General features: G+C 41.8%; 1 protein-coding gene across 11 annotated transcripts in view; it reads right to left on the bottom strand.

Moving 5' to 3' along the window:
• Positions 1-658: 658 nt before the first annotated feature.
• Positions 659-24514, bottom strand: part of WNK1 (WNK lysine deficient protein kinase 1) — a 100469-nt gene continuing 76613 nt past the window's right edge. For 4 of the 11 annotated variants that reach the window (XM_030462189.1, XM_030462233.1, XM_030462252.1 and 1 more), the window contains 12 exons: positions 22798-24212; positions 20068-20151; positions 17037-17123; positions 16491-16560; positions 14952-15031; positions 13757-14418; positions 12627-12829; positions 11288-11482; positions 9896-9988; positions 7404-7445; positions 4127-4314; positions 659-3802 (listed from right to left, as the gene is read on the bottom strand). In XM_030462189.1, the coding sequence (XP_030318049.1) occupies positions 3488-3802; positions 4127-4314; positions 7404-7445; positions 9896-9988; positions 11288-11482; positions 12627-12829; positions 13757-14418; positions 14952-15031; positions 16491-16560; positions 17037-17123; positions 20068-20151; positions 22798-24212 (3434 nt within the window). In that variant the 3' untranslated portion in view covers positions 659-3487. The remainder of the gene's footprint in view (positions 3803-4126; positions 4315-7403; positions 7446-9895; positions 9989-11287; positions 11483-12626; positions 12830-13756; positions 14419-14951; positions 15032-16490; positions 16561-17036; positions 17124-20067; positions 20152-22797; positions 24213-24514) is intronic. The other 7 variants (XM_030462267.1, XM_030462224.1, XM_030462192.1 and 4 more) reach the window with 6 other exon arrangements.

Genomic DNA, 24514 nt, shown 5'->3' with positions numbered 1-24514 from the left:
TCCTACAAGTGTACAGCTGTTTGGGAATGGCTCTGTATAGTTCCACTCTCCTCCTACTGCATATACTGTTGTGTAATAGGAATTCCATCCCAAAATATGCATCTACAGCCCCTTCTCCCTTCCACCCCAGAGGAGGGTAAGGGACCCATCAGAAAAAGGAACAGAACCTTTCTGTACCTGGGACAGGGCTGCCCCAGCCCTTGCAGCACAGCCTGCTTGAGCTTCACTACCAAAAGGAAGCAAAAGAACCACACCTGGTGGAGCTCCACCTGTTCATTACACAAGAACCACCATCAAATTCTTGACTGTCACAGCTCAGCAGATTTCTCTGATATTTGGTAACTTCTTGACAGGCTCAGCCATAAGAGCAATCTTACTGCTTAAGCATCATCCTTCACAGCTTTACCCTCCCCTTCATCCCTTCCTCTCATAAAGAGGATTAATTTCTTTATTATTTATCGTACCTTGGTTCAAAGCACACAACTAAAAGGCCAAAGGCTCAGCACTGGCAACTGCTTTTGAGAAGTTACAGGGTCTCATTAAAATGGGTTTCTTGTACTTTCCTGCCATAAGCGGATAAATTGGGTAACAGTTAAAAACCACTCCAGGAAGAGGACGTAGAAGTTGGAACCTGCTGCTCAACAAGAAAACCCACAGCTCAACAAAAGCAGGTTTGGTTTATTTGAATTACTCAATTAAATATTCTACAAAGGTAACAAATTGTAGCACAAAGCGCAGTCATACAAGGAGCGCAGTGCCTGGGTTTAGTGCAAAACATACAACTAACTACGGCCAGGGAAGCCCAAAGTTTCAATTAATTTTATTTTTTTTTTATTTTTTACAGTGTACATTGTTAAATAATGTAAAGAAAACGCTTGTAATTCAGAAACAGATTTTATGTGGAAAAAGATACTCAAAGTGTAATATTAAACAAAATAATTTAACAGTTCAGTAGCATTAGTTTATTCCTCTAGACTTCAGTTATTCATCCACAGGAGAGGAGGGGAGGGAATCAATGGTAAATAAAACCAGTTCTTACATAACATTAAGTGGGGGGAAAAAAACCAAAACAAAACAAAAAAAACCCCACGACTTCAAACTTAGTAGATCAAAATTAAATAACCACGTGCTGCATCCAGCTGATTGCTTCCCCTGCCACCAATATTCCCCTCGTTTGGTTTCCTGCCCCAGGTTTGTCACTGCTCCTGTTCCCGGAGCACGCCTCTCCCCTCCCACTGGGCGTGTTGAGGACTCCCGGCTGCATCCCTTCAGAGGGAAGGGCAGAGGTTTCTCCGTCTCACCTTGGCCGCAGGGCCCCCTGCTTTCTCCCCCTCTTCTACCACAGGCACCCCACGAAGCCTCCTGTCTCATTCTGTAGCTCGAGTCTGCACTTCAGTTACAAGGAACAAACCCCCAGAAGCCTCAGGAATGCAGAGCACACCCACCTGCCACTCAGCTTTTGCCCTCTGGCGTTCATCTGCAGCCTGCGCCTGCCCTTGCTGCCAGAACTGCTGCACAAAAAGTAACTGGAAAGGAACGGATCTTGCACGTTTCTTTGTAAAAAGAGAACATCTGCAGCCAGAAAAACTCCCTGTTAATGCTCCGCAGGGGAACAGCAAAAAAATGCAGGCAAATAAAAACTCCACGATGCACCAGCTTCCAGGACCGGTACCAGTGAGCTACTCCCAGGTACCAGGAAGCAGCACTCTCATCCTTCACAGCTTTCTGCAGCACTGCATAAATACTGGCAGGTATTATTTTTACTTTGAAGAGGAAACCAGTATTTTTTTTAAATAAAGGGAGAATGACCATAGCAGAAAGTACAATACAGTTACCAAGAGGGGACAGATAGTTACAGTCCTGGTACCAGCTTCAAATTTGTTAAGAGTGAACAAAATTGTAACTCCTCCATGACAGAGGAAACTTCTTGTTGCCGGCTGTTTCAAGTACATCCATTGCCGGCAATGGATGTTGCACCAGGACAGTCTATTCCTGGCTTAAATGGATTTTTACCAAAAAAAAGCAAAAAAACAAAAAAACCCCAAAAAAAGCAAAACAAAATTAAAAACGAAACAAAACAAAAGTAAGAAAAGCAATCCCAGCAGACAAGCCCATGCCAACGAGCAATGGCACCTCTCCCTCAAGCCACATCCTGACCAAACATCTTTACCACTTGACAGGTGGAGTCTAACTGCATCTTAAGTTGGGCCTTTCCCAGAAGATACATGTTCTCCCCAACCTCTCTCCCTTTCTGATCCAGACCGCCTGCCTCCACACACAGTATTTGTTAGTCTTGTTTTAGCTTCACCCACAACCCTCAGTCCCACCCCCACCTGGCCCCTGTCACACCAGCAACTTCAGATCTGCCCACCTGGACAAGTTTCCCCAACACACAGAACGTTGTTCCAACCTGCTGCCTCCATGACTTCCCCCTCCATGCACCTCCTCTAGGCAGTGACCGCTTCGCTAAACAAACTCCTGTGTCCCAGTCACTAGGAACAAACAATCCATCCTTCTCTCAACTTGCCCTCTGTCCACCTGGGGGTCTGCTGGGAAGACGATGCTAACTGCAGAAGCAATAGAAGTCCAAGGCACTAAAATATCCAGCAAGCATACTGGGAGAACAGACAAGTATTCAAGTACATTAATTTATACAATTTTACATTCACATTTATTTATCTAATACAATGAAAATACAAAGGAAAAAGTTAAAGTGTCTCCAATAAGTATAAGGATATAGCTAGCTTTTTTTCCCATTTTTTTTTTCTTTTTAACTTTTTTAACCCTCTATATTCCACTCATTTTTAAACTACTGTTGTCCAACAACATTTATATATCACAGTGTTTCCACATCAAAACTGATGGTAAGTACATGTCCGCAGGGAACTTTTAAAAATTTTTAAACAATTTAAATTGCTCTAATGCTGCAGTCAAAGCTGTTAATATCTTACTTAAAGCAGTAATGACCTATCAAGCACGGGCTGCACTGCAAGTCCATTCGTGTGCCCCACCATTTTGGAGCTGGATACAGTTGACTGGGGAGAGGGAGAGGAGGGGGATTTGGACAGCTTTTCTCCTGGTCTTGGTTCTTCTAGGGGGAGATGAGAAGCATGCTAAAGCCTCATGCTAGGATTCAGCTCTCCCACCCAACACATGTGGATTCAGCCTCAAACCAGAGAGGAATTTTACAGCAAGACTGCATTAACTGACCCCGTGACTTCTCTTCACAGCTCTTGTTCCACACAAGAGCAGAACCCCTTGGTGAAAAGCACTGTCCCATCGTAAGGATGCCGATCATCCTCCTCCCCCTTCAAAGTGTGTGGGGAAACTCCCTCTACAGAGAGTTGACAGCAATGGTTGGAAAAGAGAAATTCATTCCCAGTCTGGCAAGCTACCAGTTCATTGCAGCACTAGGAGTTGATACAGGGCCCCATCTCCCTCCCCATGTCCTGTCCCGAGGTCTCTCCAGCGTGGTCTCCGAGCAGGGTTAAGTGGTCCGCAGGTTGGAGCCTGGAGGGTTGCTGATCGATTTTTGCAAATTGCTGATGTTGAAGCTTTGCAAAGATGTGGCACCTACGGGCTGGAACTGGCCGAGTGCTGGCTGTGCTGGACCACCTGTCCCACTCCACGGGGTGGCAAAGGAGGCTGCTGGGTAACCATACTGCTGCGGAGGGCACATGGCCTTGGTGAAGGGACCTAAAGAGGTAGCTGATGCTGCAGAGATGGGCGTAGCACCCAGGGAAGATGTCATAGAGATACAGAGCTGACCCGGTGCCGAGAATTTTCTTGCCATTCCAGGGCCCTGAAAGACAACCCAACCCCCAAACATTACACAACTGAGTTAAAAAAAAAAAAAAAAAAGAGATATATATATATATATCATCGGTTCACCCCTTGGCCTACAAGCCGTTCCCAATGGATCTTTAAACAAACAGGTCATGGTCGTCCTCTTCAGTTATCCTCCCCCCTTCCGTAGCAGGGGATCCGTGAAAAACAGAGCCAATGGTTTTCTAGAGCAATTGTCCAAGCTACACAGCACCTGTACTCCAGCTGTGCTTGACCCCCTAATGAGATGGCAACGACCTTGACTGTTTCTCACCACGTATGCTCAGGGGTTACATCTTACCTCATAGCTGCTATGCCCTTTGCCAACCTTCTTGCCAGACAGGTTCATGGCATCTCGGGCCCAGTTATCTACCAGCTTGTGCAGGTCATCTGTGAAAGTCCCTTTCCGGCTTGAGGCGATAGCAGTAGGCTGAGACTGGGGTGCCTGGCTGTTCACTGTAGCCCCGACTATGTTAGTGCTGCTGGTCCCTACAAATACAAACAACCCAGGAGTCAATTCTCTAGGAAATGCAGTCACTGTGGTCATGGTACATCAATAGAGAGCCAGTTAAAGTGCCATGCAGATTAATGCTACGTTTCAATTCCAGGACGCGCTGAAGTGGGAACTACAAGGAACCCTACAGGCATTTTCTCAGAGTAAGAGTATTTCATAAATAGTTTACTTTTCAAGATGCGCTGCAAGTAGTCATCTTAAGAGGGGAGTGGTAGCAGCCTACAGGTCTTTGTAGAGGAAAAAGGAGATTAGATTTCAGCACTGAATGACAGTACGGTCACATCACTCTCTCATCATTCTATGCCTTTTAACTAGCAGCAACCACTATTGACACAAGCCAATTCCACCTTGGACAACAATGCTGGATGCTGAATAAGGAGCAGTGCCACCAGCATTGCCAGCTGCTCTGTAGCAAATTATCTCCACTTTGTAAAATGAAGAGAAAAATTCACCCAGATCACATAAAAAAAACACAGTGAGAAACAGCAACTGTTGGTTCCAGTAGCTGCCATACTTAAATTCTTGAGGATAACCAGATGGGACTGTCTTCATCCACCAAACAGCCAGGATCAGCACAGGAAGTCTGCACTGCATTAAATTTTTTTGCTTTTTGCCTTTGAAAGCATTTTTTTGCCATTAGGTTCAGATTTCCTATGTCAGAAGAACAAGCATTTCAGATGCAAACAACTATTACATCTTAAGGAAGGCAGAAATGAGAGTAGTTCCTCAGACAAGCTTTGACAAGTTTACTATTACACAAAAAAACCCTTTATAGAAATACCAGACTTCAGTTCTGCTAGAAAGCTTTCTGAATATTACCCTGCAGAAAAAAAAAACCAAAGATCTCAAAGCTTTGGTTTGCATAACCCAACTGTCCCCCTCACACTTATGAGCAAACTGCATGGAAGTTTTTCAAAGGCAGATCTCCTTAAAGGAATCAGAGAAATTGTGCATTGTGAAGTAACCTCAATTCCCAGCAGTACTGCAAAGCAGCCTCCTATACAGATAGGGAAATGACAGTTACCTACAGGGGCAGTCTCCATCTGAAGGACATAGTAAAGGGCAGAATCAATCTAGATTTTTCAAATCCACTTAGTACAAAAACCAAACAAAATAAGTATGTGGCTATTGCAGTGCTTAACTCAGCACTCCTTCCAAGCACACATCCTCACCTACTTGCTTCTCAAAGTTCCTCAAATATTTCTGCTCGCTCACTCTGAAGACTGCAATTGGGAAACCAAAGAAAACCTGAGATTACAGCAGACATTTCTGAAGAAAACTGATCAGAAGTGGAGCATCAAAAATGCCAGCTACAAAAAACACCTCCCTATTGCAAAGGCCAAATGATGGAGTTGCTGCCTCTTGCCTGACAGCTACTTCACATTCCTTGCAACCACTGCATCAGGGAAAGAACTGCCCCCACACCCCTGCAGGAATGTTTCATATTGAGGAGTGAATTAGGAAGGTGACGTACTTACTATGCAGGACAAATAAGCAAAGTGTTACTGCCTCTAGTAGTGCTGGGGAGGGAAGGATACCGCATCCCTCCTACAAGTTCCAGCTCAAGCATGGAAGTGGATCCCAGGTTTGGGTGTCCACTGGTGGGGCAGCAGTTGTTATAGGCAGGCAGATGCATGCAACCATACAAAAAAGGAAAGAACAAGGTTCCCTGACAAGGATGCACAGCTGCAGCTCAGAGGAAGAGTAATAGCAACACACTGTCAGGTGGCATGGAAAATCAAGAGCAAAATAACAAGAACCTTAAGCATGCATCATGTGGAATGTGCTCAGAATACTGTTGTTCAATAAAAGCAATGATGTGAAAGGTGAAACTAAAGGCAAATGAGGCAAAAGCAAAGAGGGGAGCTGCCAAAACCAGTAATAATCACATTCCACTATGAGGGTTCAACGCAGGGATTGACACACTTGCTCTCATTCTCTTCATGATGGCCAATATTTGCTCTCAATATTTCACATTTTCACTTGAATCTGTAACTGCATAGGTTACAACCTACTTCCCAACTTATGCTGGGGAGTTTCCTCAGGCCATGGAAGGGAAAGAATGAATCGATATATAGAGTGAACCCATATGAAGACACAAAGGATCATTCAGGAAAGTTTAATTGTTTTGATAAGGACTGGACTGGTTCAGAGTGGGAAAGGTAAGGAGCTGTGAGAGCTTTTGTCTCCAAAAGTGATTTTTCTTAGGAGCTCCTATCTCTGGTCACAGACAGGGGCAGACCAGCACCATTATAGGTGAGCTTTACACAATTACTAAGCTCCCATGTCATGTCAATTTTAAAAATTACTACTCCAGAATTTCACATTTTAGTCTAATGTAGTCACCACCTGCAGAAACTGCCATCCAGAAGAGATTGAAAAGGAAGTGCTTCAACTTGTAGCATTTGATGGAAAACCCCCCCACATTCCTGCTCGGTCACAGCAGCCGTCCCCAGTTCTGCTCTGACATGAAGGATCTGAAGTGAAACAGGCTTCTTTCTTTCCAGCCTGCTACCTCTAACACTTTTAATTCTGCCCTTTTGTTTTTACCCCTCATAAACTAGCAGTCAAAAGGTACCTTTAAAACAATCTTAAGTGACATGAGCACACATAGGCTTTTGTAAACATCTCTTGCTTTGGGAGACACACTGGAGAGCTCCAATGGCTTACTCTTAACTCTTTTGAAATGTTGAAGGAGTGTCTGCAATTGGATCCATCACTGAGGTGGCAAGCCCCATCAGATCTGTAAACAAACCAGCTGCTCAGCAGTGCCATTCCAGCACATTACAGTGAGCAACTGACCCTGATGCTCAATTGGCTCTCGCTAGCAATGAGCAAAGAGTTTCATAGTGAAGGTGAGGTTCTGCCTGCCTCCACTTGTCTGCAAGAGTAAGAGCCAGACTATTCAACATACTAATGACAGAGTACACATTGGAGGGCATAACGTAGACAGACAGATGCTATGTTGGAGACAGAGTAAGGGAGGTAAGGCTTCAGTGACCAGAAAAAGCCGATGAATAGCTTTACAATCAAGAATCGGAGATAACAGAAATAAGATAATTACTACAGAGCTGGTTGCAAGGACAGACTTTTTTCACCATCTTCCCTGAAGCACAAAGAGAGAGTAATTTGTTAAAGATAAGAGAAACAGTGAGAAAAGTTTAGTATCAGCAAACAGTACAAAAAGCTTGGTGAGAAACAGAGGACACAGCACAGCAGGGCTCTTGTAGTCACTATGGGGACGTTCTAAGAAGACCCCAAGGGCTGGTCTAGCAGGAGTACTTTCAGAAAGAGAAGAGGCCAAGACTCCTACATTTATTATTCAGAATTCAAAACTCATAGTGAGGAATGTCAGGAGACAATTGGCTGGTATCACAAAAGGAAAAGCAAGTACATCCTCCAGTTTTTGTCAGGAGATAGGAAGCATTTTCCAACTATTGAAGTTTGACCAGTTCGCAACACGAGTAAAATTTATTGGACACACAGAAGTGCCTCTAGTTTGTCACCCTGTTTTCTCTGATCCGTGGAACAGTTCAGATATTCCCTGCCAAGCTGTACCACTCTGTTTCTCCAGCTGCACAGTTAAAAGCATCAATTACTGCACTGTTTCCTCAACACCCCTGATTCTAACCCAGCATCTTCTCCAGTTGTCACACTCCACACAACAATCTGCAATAGCATTTTAAGGACAAGACTCCAAGAAGCAAGCAACCTGCAATAAAGCCAAGAGCCAGGCCAAGCTGCACCATGCCAAGTACTCCCTGCTTTTACGGGACAGCTACAACATGCCTTTTAAAAGGAAACCATTTCCCTTAGCACCAGTCCTATAAGGAAAGAGATACCTGCCAAAGTACTCAGAGCCAGATGATGGTCAATTTGCAGCTAGCCAAGGCCTTATAAGTAATAATCTCATATATTCAGTTTACTGTTAATTCTAGAAATGGAATGGCTGTTCTTCATATTCCCTACCCCAAAAAAGGATTGGCTAGACTAAAGATGATTATAAAGAGTTACTGAATCACAGATTTCAGGGGTTGGAAGGGACCTCTGAAGACCATCAAGTCCAACCCTCCCTGACAGAGCAGGACCCAAACTAGGGCAGTTAGCTCTGGTAAGAATTTAACTTTCAAAGAAGCAATAAATCTTGAGATTGCAGATGTCAGTGCACATCTGCACATTAATTCCCCAGTAAAAAACATTTTAAGCTGCTCAATTTGAAGAATTAAGTACTATTTGCATTTATATCCCCAAACCCAGTGAAGTGGGATAGAGGCATTTTTGCAAAACTGAACAGCCAGGGAAAAAAAATATCACTTTGGTCTGACATACTCCTTCCTCCAGAGGATGGAGCTGGTTGCATTGCAGCTGTCTCTGCACGAGGCCAGGTCCAGTTCCTGCACACAACTCTGGTTCAGCTGTGCTACTGCCAATGGTAGCGAGTAAGATGCTACAGATGTACAGCACTGTCACACAGCACAGCCACTGAAGGTCTCTTTACCAGTGCTTAAAGCTTTCTCACAGAATCATTCCAGAGGGCAGGAAATAAATGTTGGACATTTCAAGGGTCCAGCCTGCAGAAGCAGCACAGGAGATGTTGCAGCACTCCCAATAAAAAGCACCACATCAGCAGCCTCAGCCCAAGCATATTATTACTTCAATCACATCAGAAGTTTGAGGCTCTCTTGTAAATCTGGTCTAATGAAAGGTTTTTGAAAAGGGCTGCGAGGTAACTCATGAGGGTTGACAGGATGTTTAAAGATGTCTAATTACCTACCTTTACTGCTAGTTGTTGCACATTTAGCTTATCTCCAGTTCCCAGCAAAAACTTCTAAACCTGGGCTCATTAGTAGGAAATGAACCTTTTAAGTTTGCCTGAATATATTCTTTAAGTATTTTTAAATCCCTCAACACTTCAATTTTCAGCTACCCATCTACTAATGAACGTAAGTCCATATTAACTGCCTACAAGTGGCATCAGTGCTCTGCACTTTCATCAGGACTATTGCTGACAACATGCAAAACACATCCAATTTGCACAGTAAGCAGACTGCTGGAAGAAGTCGACATATTCCCCCTCAGCAGCTACAGAGGTGTCTAACAAAGGAATAATTTGGAAAATACAACTTGCTTGCTTTTCCAGTAGAAACACTGCCTCCCCTGCCAAGCCCCATGTCAGCCAACATATGCTGAAGCTTAATTACTAAGGCAGGCCAAAAGAAAATGCCAGTGCATCCATGACTTGTCAACTCTCCCCAGTTTCTGTCAGTTCCCTGAACTGTCCTGGAAAAGTTTACCAAAAAGCTGAGAGAAAATAAATGCTTGTTATTATGAGTTTAACAACAGAACACCTAACATGAGAACCCAAACTTCTAAAGATGTGCTAAGAGCAGCTGAGCTGAGCCATGGGATGGGAGGGAATACAAGGTGTCAGGTGAGAATGGGCTGCATGAAACAGATCCAAGCAGCAGAAAAAAAAACCAGAACAAACCAAAAATCAAACAAAACCCAAAAGACAAAACAAAAAACAGACAAGGAAGGAGTAAAGGTGTTACACACAAAGAGCCAAGCAGGGCGTACTCAGAAATCGTGTCCTCCTGCCACCAGGCTTGAACGTCACTCTCTCAGATGCACAGTTAAACTTCGCACAGCCTGTGAGAAAACAAAAACGGGAAGAACAGAGAAAGGAGAGGAGAAGAGACAGAACACCACTACAAGATGTTAGCAACTTGAGATTGGAAGGGTGAAATGCATTAACATGACACACAAGAATAAGCCTTGAAGTGCAGACCAAAGAGTATGTAGGCAATATACAGAGAGAAGAGACTCCTTCCAATACCTCCAGACAATGGGCACAGTTTGTAGAGCTATTCTCCAGTACACAACCCAGCAATAAGGTTGCAATCTATAGCAAAGTCAAATCCTGACATAAGTATCTAACTGCAAAAAATTGTAAATCTAATTGTACTGAACAACTCCAGATACAGGGAGATGATTCCAGTAGCTCCAAAATACTGGAAACAGTTTAATAAAAGAACTCTACAGAAAATTCTTCCACAAAATCTGTTCTCCTTTTCTGTCTCCACTTCTCCAATTTCAGCAAAAACAGGTATTAGAACTGATGTATACAACAAGTCTATGGCAAAAGTTTTCAAAAAGATGTTCAAGGGAAAATAAACCTGAAACAGCTAAATTAAAAGAAATAAAGGAATCTAGCTATCATACCGTTAGTGTCTGGCAAGCCAAAATGCCCTCCCTACTAAATAAATCGGAGCTGTGTCTGAGAAATTATTTGATAACACACTAAACTACTAACAAACAATATACAACATGATTAACTTGGGTAAATGAGCAATTATTGCTACCATTCCCATCCTCCTGCACTAGCTCTTCCTTTCAGGATAACTTTTGACCTCACAATTGCAGAACATGAGCATCTTTTTACTTTCATTGTTAAGAATACCATTGACAGAAAGAGCCAAAGCAGTCTGGCAGTCAAAAGGACTGAGCCTTCAAAAATTTCCTACCATTTCAATTATCTGTTAACACCAAAGCTGATCTGCCAAATTCTTAGTCTCAATTCACATTTCCAACACCTCATTCTCATCTGCCTTCTCGTCCTCTCAGCCAACAACTTTCCCCCACGTCAGCAGAACACTGCCTGCCACCAGCACACTGCACTCTTGCATTATCCTCAGTGCTCTCATTACAGCAGAGAGCACCATGCACTATATATCAATTACTCCAACCACCTCAACACATTTCACCTATGTGAGAAGGCAGAAATCTAGTTGAAAAAAACCCACCCCACTCTTATCGGCCTCCACACATCGGTTAGAGACCACCAATCTACTTCAGCTACCTATTAAAAATCAAGTGTCATGAAGTTGATAGTATGTTTGCCAGTAACAAAGGTGCAAGACTCAACACTAATTCCATTTCAAGTCCTACCTTGGCCTGGTGCAGAAAGGCTTGGTACTGAAAGAGCACCATCACTGGTAAAGGCAGAGTAGAGATTTTCACTAGAAGGTGAAGGTTTGAGGGGCTGTAACAAATGGTTCTGCCCAGTCTCTGGCACACCACCAGGAGGATGAAGAGTCTGCTGTGGGGGCAAGACGGATGGTGCGCTTTGAGCTGACAGATTGCCTAGAGAAGGAAGGAAAGGAAAAATAGATATTGATTGTATCAGTTTCCCCACATCATTTTCCAAGCTTCTGTCATTGTTCCCAAGGAACAGGAGAAAAAACAGATGAAAGTTTGGCTGGCACGTTTACTAGAGAGTGATGTCACTACCAAGTAACTCAAACAATCAGTTGAGCTATTACACTAGCAATGGAAGTGCTTAAATGGAGGGAAAAAAGGACACAGTCCTCTGGTCAAGCATGACAATTCAGGCAAGGGAGGGACAGGCAACTACTCGAGTTTCTAAGAAAATGGTTACACACAGCCCCTATCATACAACACAGAAGAGTGCAGCCAGGGTGACTGGATGCAGACATTGCAGCCTGACATGGAATTAACAAAGTGAATGTGTAGGAAGCAGTAAAAAATTTCTGCTCAGTGCTGGCCCTCCACTACTGCCTACTCAATGCTACAGGACTTGAGCTATCTACAACTACCCAGCAACCATCTGACAACTAAGTCGTTCAAACACTAAGCAGAACTATTTTTTCTGAGTTGTTTATTATAAAAATTATTGTAGTGAGAAAGGAGAAATTTTAATTGTTTCTCAGCTTGTAAGTACAAGAAAATTGAAACTCCATTAAAAAAATCACTAACATTCATCAACTGTGGCAAACTTTCGGAACTGTAAGAACACCAGTAATACCATGCTTAAGTGCTACTAAAGTAGAAAGAAGAACAGTCTCAAGATGCTGAAGAGACCAGCTCCATTCTGCGAAACTGGTTGCAGGAAGAGGCAAGGACAACCTTTTATCTTAAGTAAATAAAAGTTTTGCCCCACACTGTAAATTTAAAGTTTTTGCCCCAGAAAGGATATTACCCAATCCTCCTAGTCAGTCAGAACCATATGACTAATCTCTACAAAATACAAATCTCAACTCTTCTTACAGAACTATGTAACAGTATCTTTTAGCAGACTGCAAATGTCACAAGCAAGACTACTAAACCATAAAAGCAATTTCAAAAATGATCTAGTAATTCAGGCAGCAGAGGAACTGGGACACAAACACACACACACGTTCCCATTCAAAAGGCAAAGCAGAGAGACACGGACAAGAAATAGAACCTTCTCTGCTTTGTCTACTCAAAAAATTGTAGAAAGCCTTACCTGATAGCTGAGGGCTCTTATTTCCCTGGGAGCTGCTACGACTGGACTTGCTGCTTTTTCCTTTAGTAGGTCGTCTTCTCCTTCCTGAAAGGGGTGCAGCTGGGGGAATAATTACTGCAGGGGGGGCCTTTCCCAGTTTCATGTACAGTGACTCAATCTCTTGCTTCTGGCGACTCTGCAGCTCCTGGATCTCTTTAAGGTGCCTAACAAGTTACCAAAGACTATGACTTACCAAAATTGTATGTATATACATGCATGCATACAGTGCCTCCCTTCCACTCAAGCTTGACCGGTCTCACTGGTCAAACTCCCATTAACATTTAAGAATGGCAGAAATATTTCTTTTCCACAAATAACTGCTGAAGGCACATGGCAGAAAACTTGCCGTTGTTCACTGTGCTCTGACCCTGGCTAGAATTCCAACAAAGTTCCCAGCATTGTAACCACAGAAACAGGATAAACCTAACTACAAACAAGAATATATACCTACTGTAAAAGATCAAATTGTTCAGCATTAAAATACTACAAGAATAGCTAGATTACTCATTTTCTGAGGCATAGCCTTGGAGACTTTTACGTTTGTATTGCCTTAGTTTTTCCAGAGCAGTTGCATACCCAAGACTTAAAATTGCCAGTTGCTCTAAAAAAAGTTCAGCTTTCAATACACATAAATTAGTAGGTCCCATTGCTTGATTTTTTGTGAGCCAACAGCTATTCTTCAGGCAAAGGACAATTATTAGAAATACAAAGAGCTGTGTGTCATTTTCCGATGAGACAACACTGTTCCCACTACCTACTAAATTTCCGTGATAACCAAAAGCTTCTATACATCTGCAGCCTTATCAAGAGTGTAGCAATCAACCTACATATAAACACATGCAACAAGCTCTCAGGTAGGAAAACAGCAAACATATATACTTTTCTGGAATTATTACATACTGTTTTCCCCACCAAAAAATCTTACTTCCTACATAATCAGAGAATGGAACCTGACATTTAGAAAAATTTAGCAGTTACAGAAGGTAACTTTTTTTCTTTGTGAAAAGGTCCAGATGAAGAGAAAGCCATGCTGAGCCTCTGTTACATGTACTTTCATACAGGACCACTATACAAGAAAAAAAAAACCTTACTTCTCCCGTAACCGACGGAGTTCCAATTTCAAGTCTTCATCTTCAATATCCGACTCATTATCACTGCTCATGTAGGAAGAGTTGAAGGAGTTGCTAAGGCTCTGGACAGGGAGGCTGATCTTTGACCCTCCCAGGGGCTGGAAGGAGTCTGGGCTCCCCGAGCCATCATCCAAATCCTTAGCCATTCCACTTAAGAAGGCAGCCTCTGGTTCAGAGGACGGACCATTCATGTGCGGTGACTGCCTCGACTCCAACTCTTTCTTCGGAGTTGCAGCTGAAGAAGCAACTTGCTCCAAGTCCACAGAGAGAGGAAGAGTCATTGGCTCTTTCTCTGCACAGGTGACCTCATCCTGAGTCTTTGACACTGAAAAGCGCCCCACTTGATCTGTTGTTGTTGTTACCTGAAAGCGCCCAACCTTGGTGGGCTGAACAATATCTACTGGTAATTGCAGCATGGGGACTATCTGAGGAATGCCATCTACCACATCCAAGGAAGAGTCGACAACAGCCTCGCTTTTCTGACTGCCACTCTGCTTTACCAGCGTACTCTCTGGGCTACTGCCAGAAAGAGATGAAGAATCAGTTGAGGTGGTTTCAAATTGCACTGGCTTAGTTTCAGGCCTGTCACCTTCTTTTAGCACATCATCCACTGCCACAGATACCTAGAATAGAAATATGATCATGCAGACTTCCCTAACATGATGCTTTTATTTACCTTAATAGTAAGTTGCATCTGAGAGGGCAAAAATAAATCCATTTCCTTGGTATGCCACAAAGCAAGATACTGCTTCCCTCCAAGTAACACACTGTCACACAAAACAGTCGTTCCAAGCAACCCGTAGGATTAATTCCCCGGCAACACAGCAGATTCAGAGAGGACTTTGTCAAACACAGGCCATAATACACCAAATATCCAAACACTACCATCCCAAAAGTAGCTAAAACACAAGGCCAATTACACAGCTAAGGCCTGACATGATGAAATGCTGCATTCTCAATTCTAGACCTGCATTATCTCGTGCAACCTCTGACCTGCGTGAAGACAGAATCCGCACAAAGCTCTGCACTCACAACTTCAACACGGACACTTTCTTGTGACAGAAAAGCCACCATGAGGCACAGGGAGCTGGTACTACATGGGCACTGCTGAGCAAAGATCCTGCTTCAACAACCAAATGAAGTCAACATCTTGTACCTGAAACCGTCCCATCTTCAGAACACTGGCTCCTGCTGTGGTAGCCATAGCACTGCTCTCTCCACCACACGATGCTGAAGCTAAGGAAAAAGAAAATGGGATTAGGAGGAAAATGAGCAGCAAATTGTTGGAACTCCAACAACTTTTTATCTACTTCAAACTCAACTATCAGTTAACTCCTAGCAGGCCTTCAGATTCATGGGACCTGATCTATTTTTCAGCTTTACCATGTAGAATATCAAACCACAATACTAAAGTGAGGTAATTCTCTACAAAGATTCCCTGTACAGTAAATTTGCTAAAAGTGCCCTTTTGGACAGCAATAAAAAAAAAAAAAAGGGGAAACCCCCCACCACCACTTATTTTAAACAGGAATGTGAAATTCATGTAAGAAAAAGCTTACATAATTCAATACCCACATTGACTAAGTTTGACAAACACTGGGGACAATTTATCAATAGAAAGATGGTAAATTTAAGAAATTTTATACACCACATTTGCTCAAAACAGTCTATCTGAAGCTTTCGAAGCTTAATCCTCAGATATCAGCTCCTAATTTTGTTGTTACAAAACTGAGACATTATATTTGTAAATCAGTTCTATTGGACAGCTTGCAATATTTATTAAGCAACTTCCAAGTTTGCTTACTTTTACCTTCTGAACTTCAGCAGGCAAATCCCAACTCATTTTCTAGCAGACAATTGAGTTCTATGGTATAGCTGACTGCCAACATACTGAAATGGGAATATTTTGTTTTCCCACGGGTTTTATTAGCTGTTGAAGATTTGTCACTGAACTTTAGAAGCACATGCAAGTTAAACAATGCTTACTAGATAGTTCAGAAATAGTCCTAGTACCACATTAATAATTTCTTTTTAGAAAGGAAGATTTAAAAAATTAAACAATTAGGAGAACACTGACAGGAATGTCTCAGAGTATTTTGCAAGTTGTTGGGGTTCCCCCCACCCTGACCAACAACTGAACTCATATAGACTTGAAAATCATTTAGACTTCAATTGTTATCATCCAGTCAATCTTAAATTGTTCTAAAAATGCAATCAGAAAGTCTGGTTTCCTTACCACCTTCCTTAAATTTTTAGTTGCTTAACCTTCATCTAATGTAAATATAAAAGGAAACACTCTTAGGTTAGGAAGATGTATCCTACATATTGAATACAGCATGATGACACAAAATTAAGAATTCTTGCTGGTTTTGCCAAGAATATAACACATGGCACAAAACAGTTCCTTCAAATCCTAAGGCTGTACCTTTGCAGCATACTAGAGATTCTTTGCAAGTCTTAGTTTAGGATTCTGGACAGCTTTAAATCCTAAGTGACTTACTATAATATGCATACACCGTTCCCCTGGCCTACAGTAGAAAATTTCAGCCTAGCTACTAAAACCTAAAGTGATCCTTAACAAATTGCCATTCTATGACTTACTAAAAGGATATGTCCCTCTAAGTTGCTACTCTGTTCAATTTTGGATTACATCTCCATGCTGACAAACAATCTAAAATAATCAAGGCTGCCTTACCATCCTTCAGAGACTGAGTTGCTGCGGACACCACCCCGGTAACCGTTGTAGATGCTACTGAGGGCACAGACTACAGGTTCAAGGGAGGAAAACAAAATAAAATTAAGTTAAAAGAACCAGCAGTTTCACCGAAGATCACAATGTCAATCTTTACCTTCCTTTTGCACCAAAGTTTATTATTATCACCTTTAAAAATTTCAGATTCCCACTTTAAACATCTGCCCCACATTAAGACTGACATATTACATACTGTTTGTTAAGTGCTCTTTCCCCTTATTCCATAATCCCTTCTCCTTCTGGTTTGGTGACATTAGTAGCATCACCAGAAAACCTGGATTAAGAACCAATATCAAAACCAGACTCGGGAGATACATAATCTATTGCAACATACAGTTTTCCTCCTTTGGTTGACTCCCACAAACTGGAAGACAACTCAATTTTTTTTTTTCAAAGTCTAAAGACTGGTGTAGTGGTATTAAAGAGCATGACCTTGAGGAAACATTAAACTTTTTCAAGACTCCTATACTGCCAGCATTGCAAACATACACAGGCAGGAGCAGATGTCACTGGAACTGTCTCTGGACTGAGGGTTCTTCTCAGCTGAGCATCGAGATCTTCCAGTGGCTGTTGGGACTGAGAAAGGGAAGAGTAAGGAGCTGACCCATCTCAGGAGAAACATCACATTTGAGAAACAGCCATATTTAATGTTAACATTTAAAGCAGTCAGTACAGCTTTCATATTTCTATGATGCTCTCCTACACGTTTAAATTTAAAACATATAGCACACTAGGACTAGAAGCAATTTAAGCAACACATTTGGTAAAACACAGAAAAGAAGGATTAATTTGAGCTTCATTTTTTTCTGGAAGTTAGCATGGAATCTGCATTCCCACCCTTGAGAACTGAGCAAAGATGCTGAAAGCCCCCAAGTTCTACTTTTTTTTTTGGTTGGAGGATAACCAAGATACTCTGTTTTATGAATTATCTAAAATCTCGAAAGTCAGCTAGAAAAAAAAAATACAAAATACACAGAAAAACTCAAAGATGCCCATAATTTCAAACACAATCATGGATTATGTACGATTGAGGACAACTCAAATTTTAAAAACTCCTCACCTCTTGCAAGATATCTCAAGCTATCTGGATGGATTGACTAGAAGAGGAGGAAGGGAAAAGGGCAGAATCTCTCTCCAGTACTCTTACTACAAAGATTTCGGATGTTTGAGTTTTTCAAACTTGACCAATTGAATTAGGGAGGGGAACAGAAAAAGAATTACCTAAAAATATCTTAGAAGATTAGAGAAGTCTGGATTAATTAAAAATTATTAATTAGGGCCATACAGATAAGATACATTTGGAAGAATAAAGTGTAGACAGCTATTATTAAGCTGCAATTCTCTGAAGTAGAAATTTCCATCCGACCTTTAGCATCATTAATCTTTGAATCTTTTATATGAAAAAGTCAGATCTGTATTTAGAACTGAAGCTGAGGTTATGGCAACACAAAAACATTACTTTTCACTTTCAAGAAACTGAAATTTAGAGGTACATAATAGCATAAAGATGCTTCCAACAGGTTGCCAGGATGATATTCTTCTGAAATTCTGGATTTCAAAACACATCCAAAAAAACCTAACAACAATAAACTCCCTACCAATCCCATCCAAATAGGGAAAAAAAGAGCACAAGATGCAGCACAAAGTGCCAAAAATGAAGCCTGAAAAATATGCTTTTTAAAGTAATAAAGGAATAAACAGAATAGGTATTTAAGATTAAGGAACAAACTGTCCAAAACTGGCCTTGAGATGAACATGTACTTTGTCTGCAAATTGGAAGTCTGGGACTAAGGAAAAAAACAGTTGTGTAATGAGCTACTGACAGAAACAGTAAGGAAGGCAACTCTAGCTACTTTAAGACAAACCAGTAATTTTCCAGATAGTATTATGAGACAGCAGAAAATGCTCTTAACAGTCAATTAGATTTTATCCAGTTGGTCTCCTCTAATTTTATCTGACTCCTAGACTGGCTTTAGAGTTCAAATGAGAAGTAAAATAAGGTAAGCAGTTTGCAAAGAAAAAGAAGGAAGGGATCTATGATTATGCCTCTTCCATACCACAAATCCTGACAGAAATACCTGTGACAAACAGGAAGAAGCCTTTTGCAGTGGCACAGTGGCCACTGAGTCATATAAGTAGTTACAAATGTGTTGAGTTTGGAGGAAAATATTAGTAACATACCCAGCTCAAAGCAATGACTACGTAGTGTGACTGATTTTAATCAGCTGCTTCCAGATCCCTTTGCTACCGTTGCTTATGGTAAGAACACAAAGAATAACCACCCAACTGTTTGTGTCCTCTTCAGTGAAACCATGCTTCAGAAAGAACTTGCTGAAAGGTATCAACCAGCTTTTGCCTCCAGAAGTTGGTGGAACGGAAAGTTGCTAACACTTGCTAACACTGTCCTCTTAAAGTTCTACATAAGTCATTCAGCTCCTTGCTCACTTTGGAGGCAGAAGGCACCCATTTCCTGATTACTCACAGGGCAAAAATACAGCCCTCATCCAGCCTACTAAGAAAAAAGCTCCATAAACCACATACAGCAGCACTCAATTTCCATGACAGGTTTCATGAGCCATACATTCACTTCCATAGATTTATTAAATCAAGGGTGCAAGATGCTGCCTTTTCTTACTCAACAGTAGTTTTTAACCTGCTTTATGAAAAATGAAAAAACACATCCAAGAAGTAGTCTGAACACAGAAGCCATCAATGACAACTCCTTAATTAAGGTCACTGATTTGCATTTGCTTCACCACATGAAGACCAGGAAGGTCCAAGGGCAGAAACAGACAGGATGAGATGTCAGCTTTCAGCACACCCACTAAACTGTTTCATTCTGATCTCCAGGACATAACCTCCCAATTTAGATACAAGGGACCCAAGTTAAGTAGTGGCCACAGGGACAGAATTTGAGCAAGGGGAGCCATGGTTACATTTCAACTCATGTTTATGATTAAGAGCTTCAGACCTTTTGCAAATCTGAAAGCCTAGTGAAATCAGTGTAGTAATAACAGGGGATAAATACAAAAACAAACAAAAGCCCCAGAAAACCCCAAAGAAACAGGCATTAGCAAAGCCAGTCTTGCATTTCTATTTATGAGTAATTTTGTACAGTACACATTGCCTCCCATAAGAGATACTACTTTGCTACTATACCTGTTCAAGAACAAGTTCAAATTCTATGCATATACTCAGCTGTGTTACATTTTTTTTAAAAAATAACCTAACAAACAAAAACCCACCAAAACCAAAGCAAAACATCACCTCTAAGTTCAGGTCACCACACTGAAAAACCCCAAGCCTGGTTAATTATTCCTGTGCTTCAGACACTGGGTACAGCATCCTGAAGAGTGAGCTACATACCCAGCTGAACAGACTCTGGGCATTGCTAGTTACACAAAGGGGGTTACTCAGTCAAAAGGAAAGAAGACATTAATAACATGCAATTCAGAGTTTAATCAAAACATGCTCTTTGAAAGGAAAAGAAATGGATAAAATCTGCCAAGTCATGTAGCACCTGAGTTAGTGAAGGTCCTGGGAAAGGTGGCAGCGGCTCACTGGATGGAGTGCCAGCCGGAAGTTCAGAACCTACTGGTAGCACCTATGGATAACGGAGAGGAAACGCGAGTCCATCAGACACAGAACAACAGAGGGATCAGATACCAAGCTACAGTCAGTCATGTCATACAACAGAAGCCTCAACACTTTTTTTTATGCAGAGACTTACTTCCTGCAGAGTTAGCATAGAGTCTTGGAGGATTTTTTTTGCAGCAAAGTTAGGGAAATTGTTTGTATACTTTTGCTTTAGTTTTCTATTCCTGGGTATCTTTGAGAGGTCAGAGTTTAAACAAGTTGCTGTTTCTAGGAGCAAACTATCATAGGGATATTATTTTCAAGTCTGCAAAAAATAGTACAATAATTCTTCCAAAACCCACTTAAAATGTCCAAGAAGCTAAATTTATAGATGTATGCAAGAATGCTCCCAATCTCCTTACAACATATCTATGTTAACATTCCATTAGCAACAGCAAGCTACACACTTCTGTCAAATTGTTTCAAATAATTGATTTGAGAACAAAACTCGCATGCTTGAGGATGTTTTGACCTGTTGAGAAGCAGATGTATATACCTCTCACACCAGTCTCTTGATCCATCACTTTTTTTTTAACCTGAAGGATTTTCATGACCCACAGAAGATGACTAGGCCATGAAACTAGGTAAGGGGAAGTCAACCAAGTTATGTGGAAGAGGTTAGAGAGACTGGAAAGGTTAGAAGGAGCCATCAAAGCCTTCATGTCAGGTCAGATAGCACATTCCAGTTAGTTATTTCCATTGTTAGGGAAGTGAGAAGTTCTAGGAATTGATCCATTACACAATTTCCATTTCTTGTTCGCAACTGTAATCGTGAGGCTTGACCATGACTTTGAAGTTTGAGAAATACATGATGATAGCCTCATGAGCTAAGGGTTGCTCAGCTGGCTTCCACCATACACCAGTAAGCACTTCTGGATACATGTCACTAGCCCTAAGTCTACTCTGGTCCTCAACAAGCAGAACCAGTTGTAGCTTGCAGGCACGTTACCACAGCTTACCTGACAGCTCAGCTGCAGCAGTAACTGCCTACTGGAGGTGTACTCCACAATTATCTATCCTCCCCAAAATGTTTCAGCAGGAACTATGCAAATTCACATTATTACAACTGTTTTGAGCACTGGGAACATACATGTGGATGTTACTTGTTCTGAGGCACATTGATTTGTTGAGCTGTGGTAAGTTAAGCTTTTATATATGAGGCAAAATATACTTTAAATAAATTCCTAAGACAAGTCAGAACATATTTAACTCTCTAGGTTAACAGGCTGTCCACAAGCAAAATAAAATATGTACAAATGCTTTTTAGTAAACCCCAGAAAAATTTTAAAAATAGGCTCCTTAAAGCTCAAAAACAACACAGAAAAACTTCTGAAAGGAGGTAAGTTTTCCCACAACTGACATCAAAAACCCCCAAACATTTATTACATTTGAACCCAAGTCTTGAAAATTACAGGTTTGCAATTAGCAGGTTTCTAACTGCTCCTGAACCAGTAACAGTTTTTATTAATTTCTAATATTTCCTTTCTAAGTCTCAGCTTTATTTTTATATAAAAGAATGCTTCTGTATCTAGATTTCCTTCCCAACTTCCTTGGCACATATTCCTGCTGCTCCAGGGTGGAAATTTTCTATGTTTGAATACAAAGAATACAAGGGAAAGACTGCTAGGGAATGGAGATGACAGGAGCATTGGCTCAGCATAAATGACCTGAAACTGGCAAATAGCAAGGCTGGCTAAAGACAATTAACAGGGTGTTGGTAAATAGAAAAGAATGTTACAGAAAAAAAAAGAAGTATTAAGGTTTTTTTGGGGTTGTTAAACATCTGAAAGTTTCTTCAATCTATTTCAATTAAATTTTGAAAAGGAAAGGACTACCAATAGTTTAAACTATGAAAATGCACTGTCTCCCAACACACATCCACAACACATCTCAAGTTGTTACTGGAAGTCATGACTGTCTCTACGAGAAAGCGTTCCTTTGGAGATCAATTCAGTAAACAGACAAAAAAGGGTTGGTTCTTTTTCAGACATCCAGGTGTCTTTTTAACTTCTCAAAATTCTGATTTCACAAGTCTTGTGTTAGGGAGGTAAAAGAGTATCCAGGCACCATGTAGACAGCAGAACACAAAAAGAATTTAAAAGAAAATCCCCACTGTCAGTCAGGTGAACACCCTCAACTTCAAAGGAGCAGGCTAATGGTAAGAAGCTAAGCTATCCTGGCTACTTTGTGAAACATTTAACCACCCCATCTCATCCTAGTGACCACATATGAAATAAAATGGTATTTAAAGCATGCCTTCCAAATTCTACTGGAAAAAAACAACAGCAACAAAACCCACAAAAAAACAAACCAAAACCAAACCAACCAACCAAACAAAAAAACCCCCCCAACTGCTTCACTCTTGGCAGTTTAGGAGTAGGAAAAACCTACAGCAACATTAGAGCTCTCTCAGAAGCACAACATAGAATTGTGATATTTTTTCCCCCGATATGGACACACTAAAACAACTCTTGGGAGAAAAAAACAGTGTAAAGATTCAAAAAATACACTAAATTAAGACACCTCTGCCTGAACACATTTATAAAAGTGGTGCTGCTCAAGAAAGCTGACTCCTACAACACTTGAATATTCACAGAAACATTGCATTTCTTACCGGTACCCTGCTAAGAGGGGGCTTTGAAGGAGAGGTCCCTGGTTTCACTACTGCTGTTGCAATGCTGCTCGATGCTGAAATATAGCTGACTGGGGTGATCACTTGCCCAGGAGTGGCAACCGGTGTCAGCACTGGCAAGCCAGTTGGTCCAAGAGGCAAACTGCTCGGAGGTATACACGTGCTAATGGATGTCAAGGGTTTAGTTGGTGCCACAGCAGTAGTTGGTATCCCTGGAGTCACTGTAGTTTCCATTACCAATGATGTGTCCAGAGATACTGATGGATGTGCTGTTCCCACATTACCATGTTCACTGAAGAGAGACCGAAGCTTTTCTTCCAGGGTCTTTATATCATCAATACCAGGAGCTTTAGACTGAGCATCAGCATCAGCCTCCAGACAGTGAATGTGAGGCTGATTGGGTAGAGGAGCTGGTTGAGGATGGCTGTGAATCAAAGTTTGCTGTACTGCAGGCAAATTAGTCACTGGTTGTGGTAACACACCAGCTAAGGGAACCTGGGGCAACATGGGTGCTGCACCTGAAACCTGGGGCGGGACAGGTGTGGATGTAATTCCTGATGGGACAAGTAAGGGATGTATCACTGGCTGAGAGACTGAACCACATATGCTTGTTGCTACTGAGGATGATAAAGAGGCAGAGATTGGAAGAGATAAGCCAGATGCACTGCAGAGGTGTGATTTATCCATAGACTGCCCACTCTCAGGTAGTGACTGTGGAGCACTTACAACTGTTGTTTCTGCCAAACTGGAGATAGAACCACTGCTACTAAGCTGAGGGAGCTGCAAACCCACACTCTGAGCAACAGCTGTCTGTGATCCTGCCATACTACTTACAATCTGAGGAGTAGACTGAGATGTCACAGCTGGTGCAATGACACCAAGACCAGTGGCACCAGGAATCTGGGTAGATGGCAGAGCCAAAGAAGATGGTGTGCTGTTACTGGGGGCAATGTCTCCAGTTACTGGTTGAGCAGGCTGGGATGTGGTAGCTAAGGAGAAAGAAGCAGGGGCGCTCACACTGGAAGTGACACCAGTCGATTGCTGTCCAGATTGTGAGGCTGGAGGTGGAGAAATAGAGCTTGGCACACTTGCACTTGGTGCAACTCCAACAGCTGCACTTTCTGAAGGCAAAGTAACAGATCCTGGAAGAGAAACATTTGTGCTGGAGGGAACAGATACTGAAGAAGCAGCCACAGATGCAGAAGGTGCGCCACTGCTCGCCATAGTAGAAAGTGCAGGTGGAAAGGGTGGTACTGTTTGATTGAACACTGGAGGAGCTGTACTAGGTCCTTCTGTCATCTGAGCATGCCCCATCTCAGAGAAAGCTTGCTGCAAGCTCAGTGATGATGCCGAGTGGGAGAGATTCATTCCAGGACCATGTAGTGGAGATGCAGCAACTAAAAGAACAGAAAAATGTCAGTCTACCTGGAAAGATTCATTACAGTATTTTTGTCTGTTGCTAGGCTAAGATGACATTTGCCTTTCAGCAAGATTTTAAAAATTCACAAATTCAGGCTTATGTTAAAATACAGAGTTAAGTTTTCACAGTCTTGCAGACAGCCAACCAACATTTTATCCTCCCAAGAATCTTGCACAGTATCACCCAAATTATAATTTCTTGCCAACACAGACAGGTCCTTACTTCCTCAAATACTTACAGGTGTTTAGACACAATTTAGTTCACTAACTTCACGATTTT

The sequence above is a fragment of the Calypte anna genome, chromosome 1 (genome assembly GCF_003957555.1).
Source record: "Calypte anna isolate BGI_N300 chromosome 1, bCalAnn1_v1.p, whole genome shotgun sequence".
Lineage (NCBI taxonomy): Eukaryota > Metazoa > Chordata > Aves > Apodiformes > Trochilidae > Calypte > Calypte anna.
Note: the sequence above shows the minus strand (reverse complement) of the source record. Positions and strands in the feature narration are given on the sequence as shown.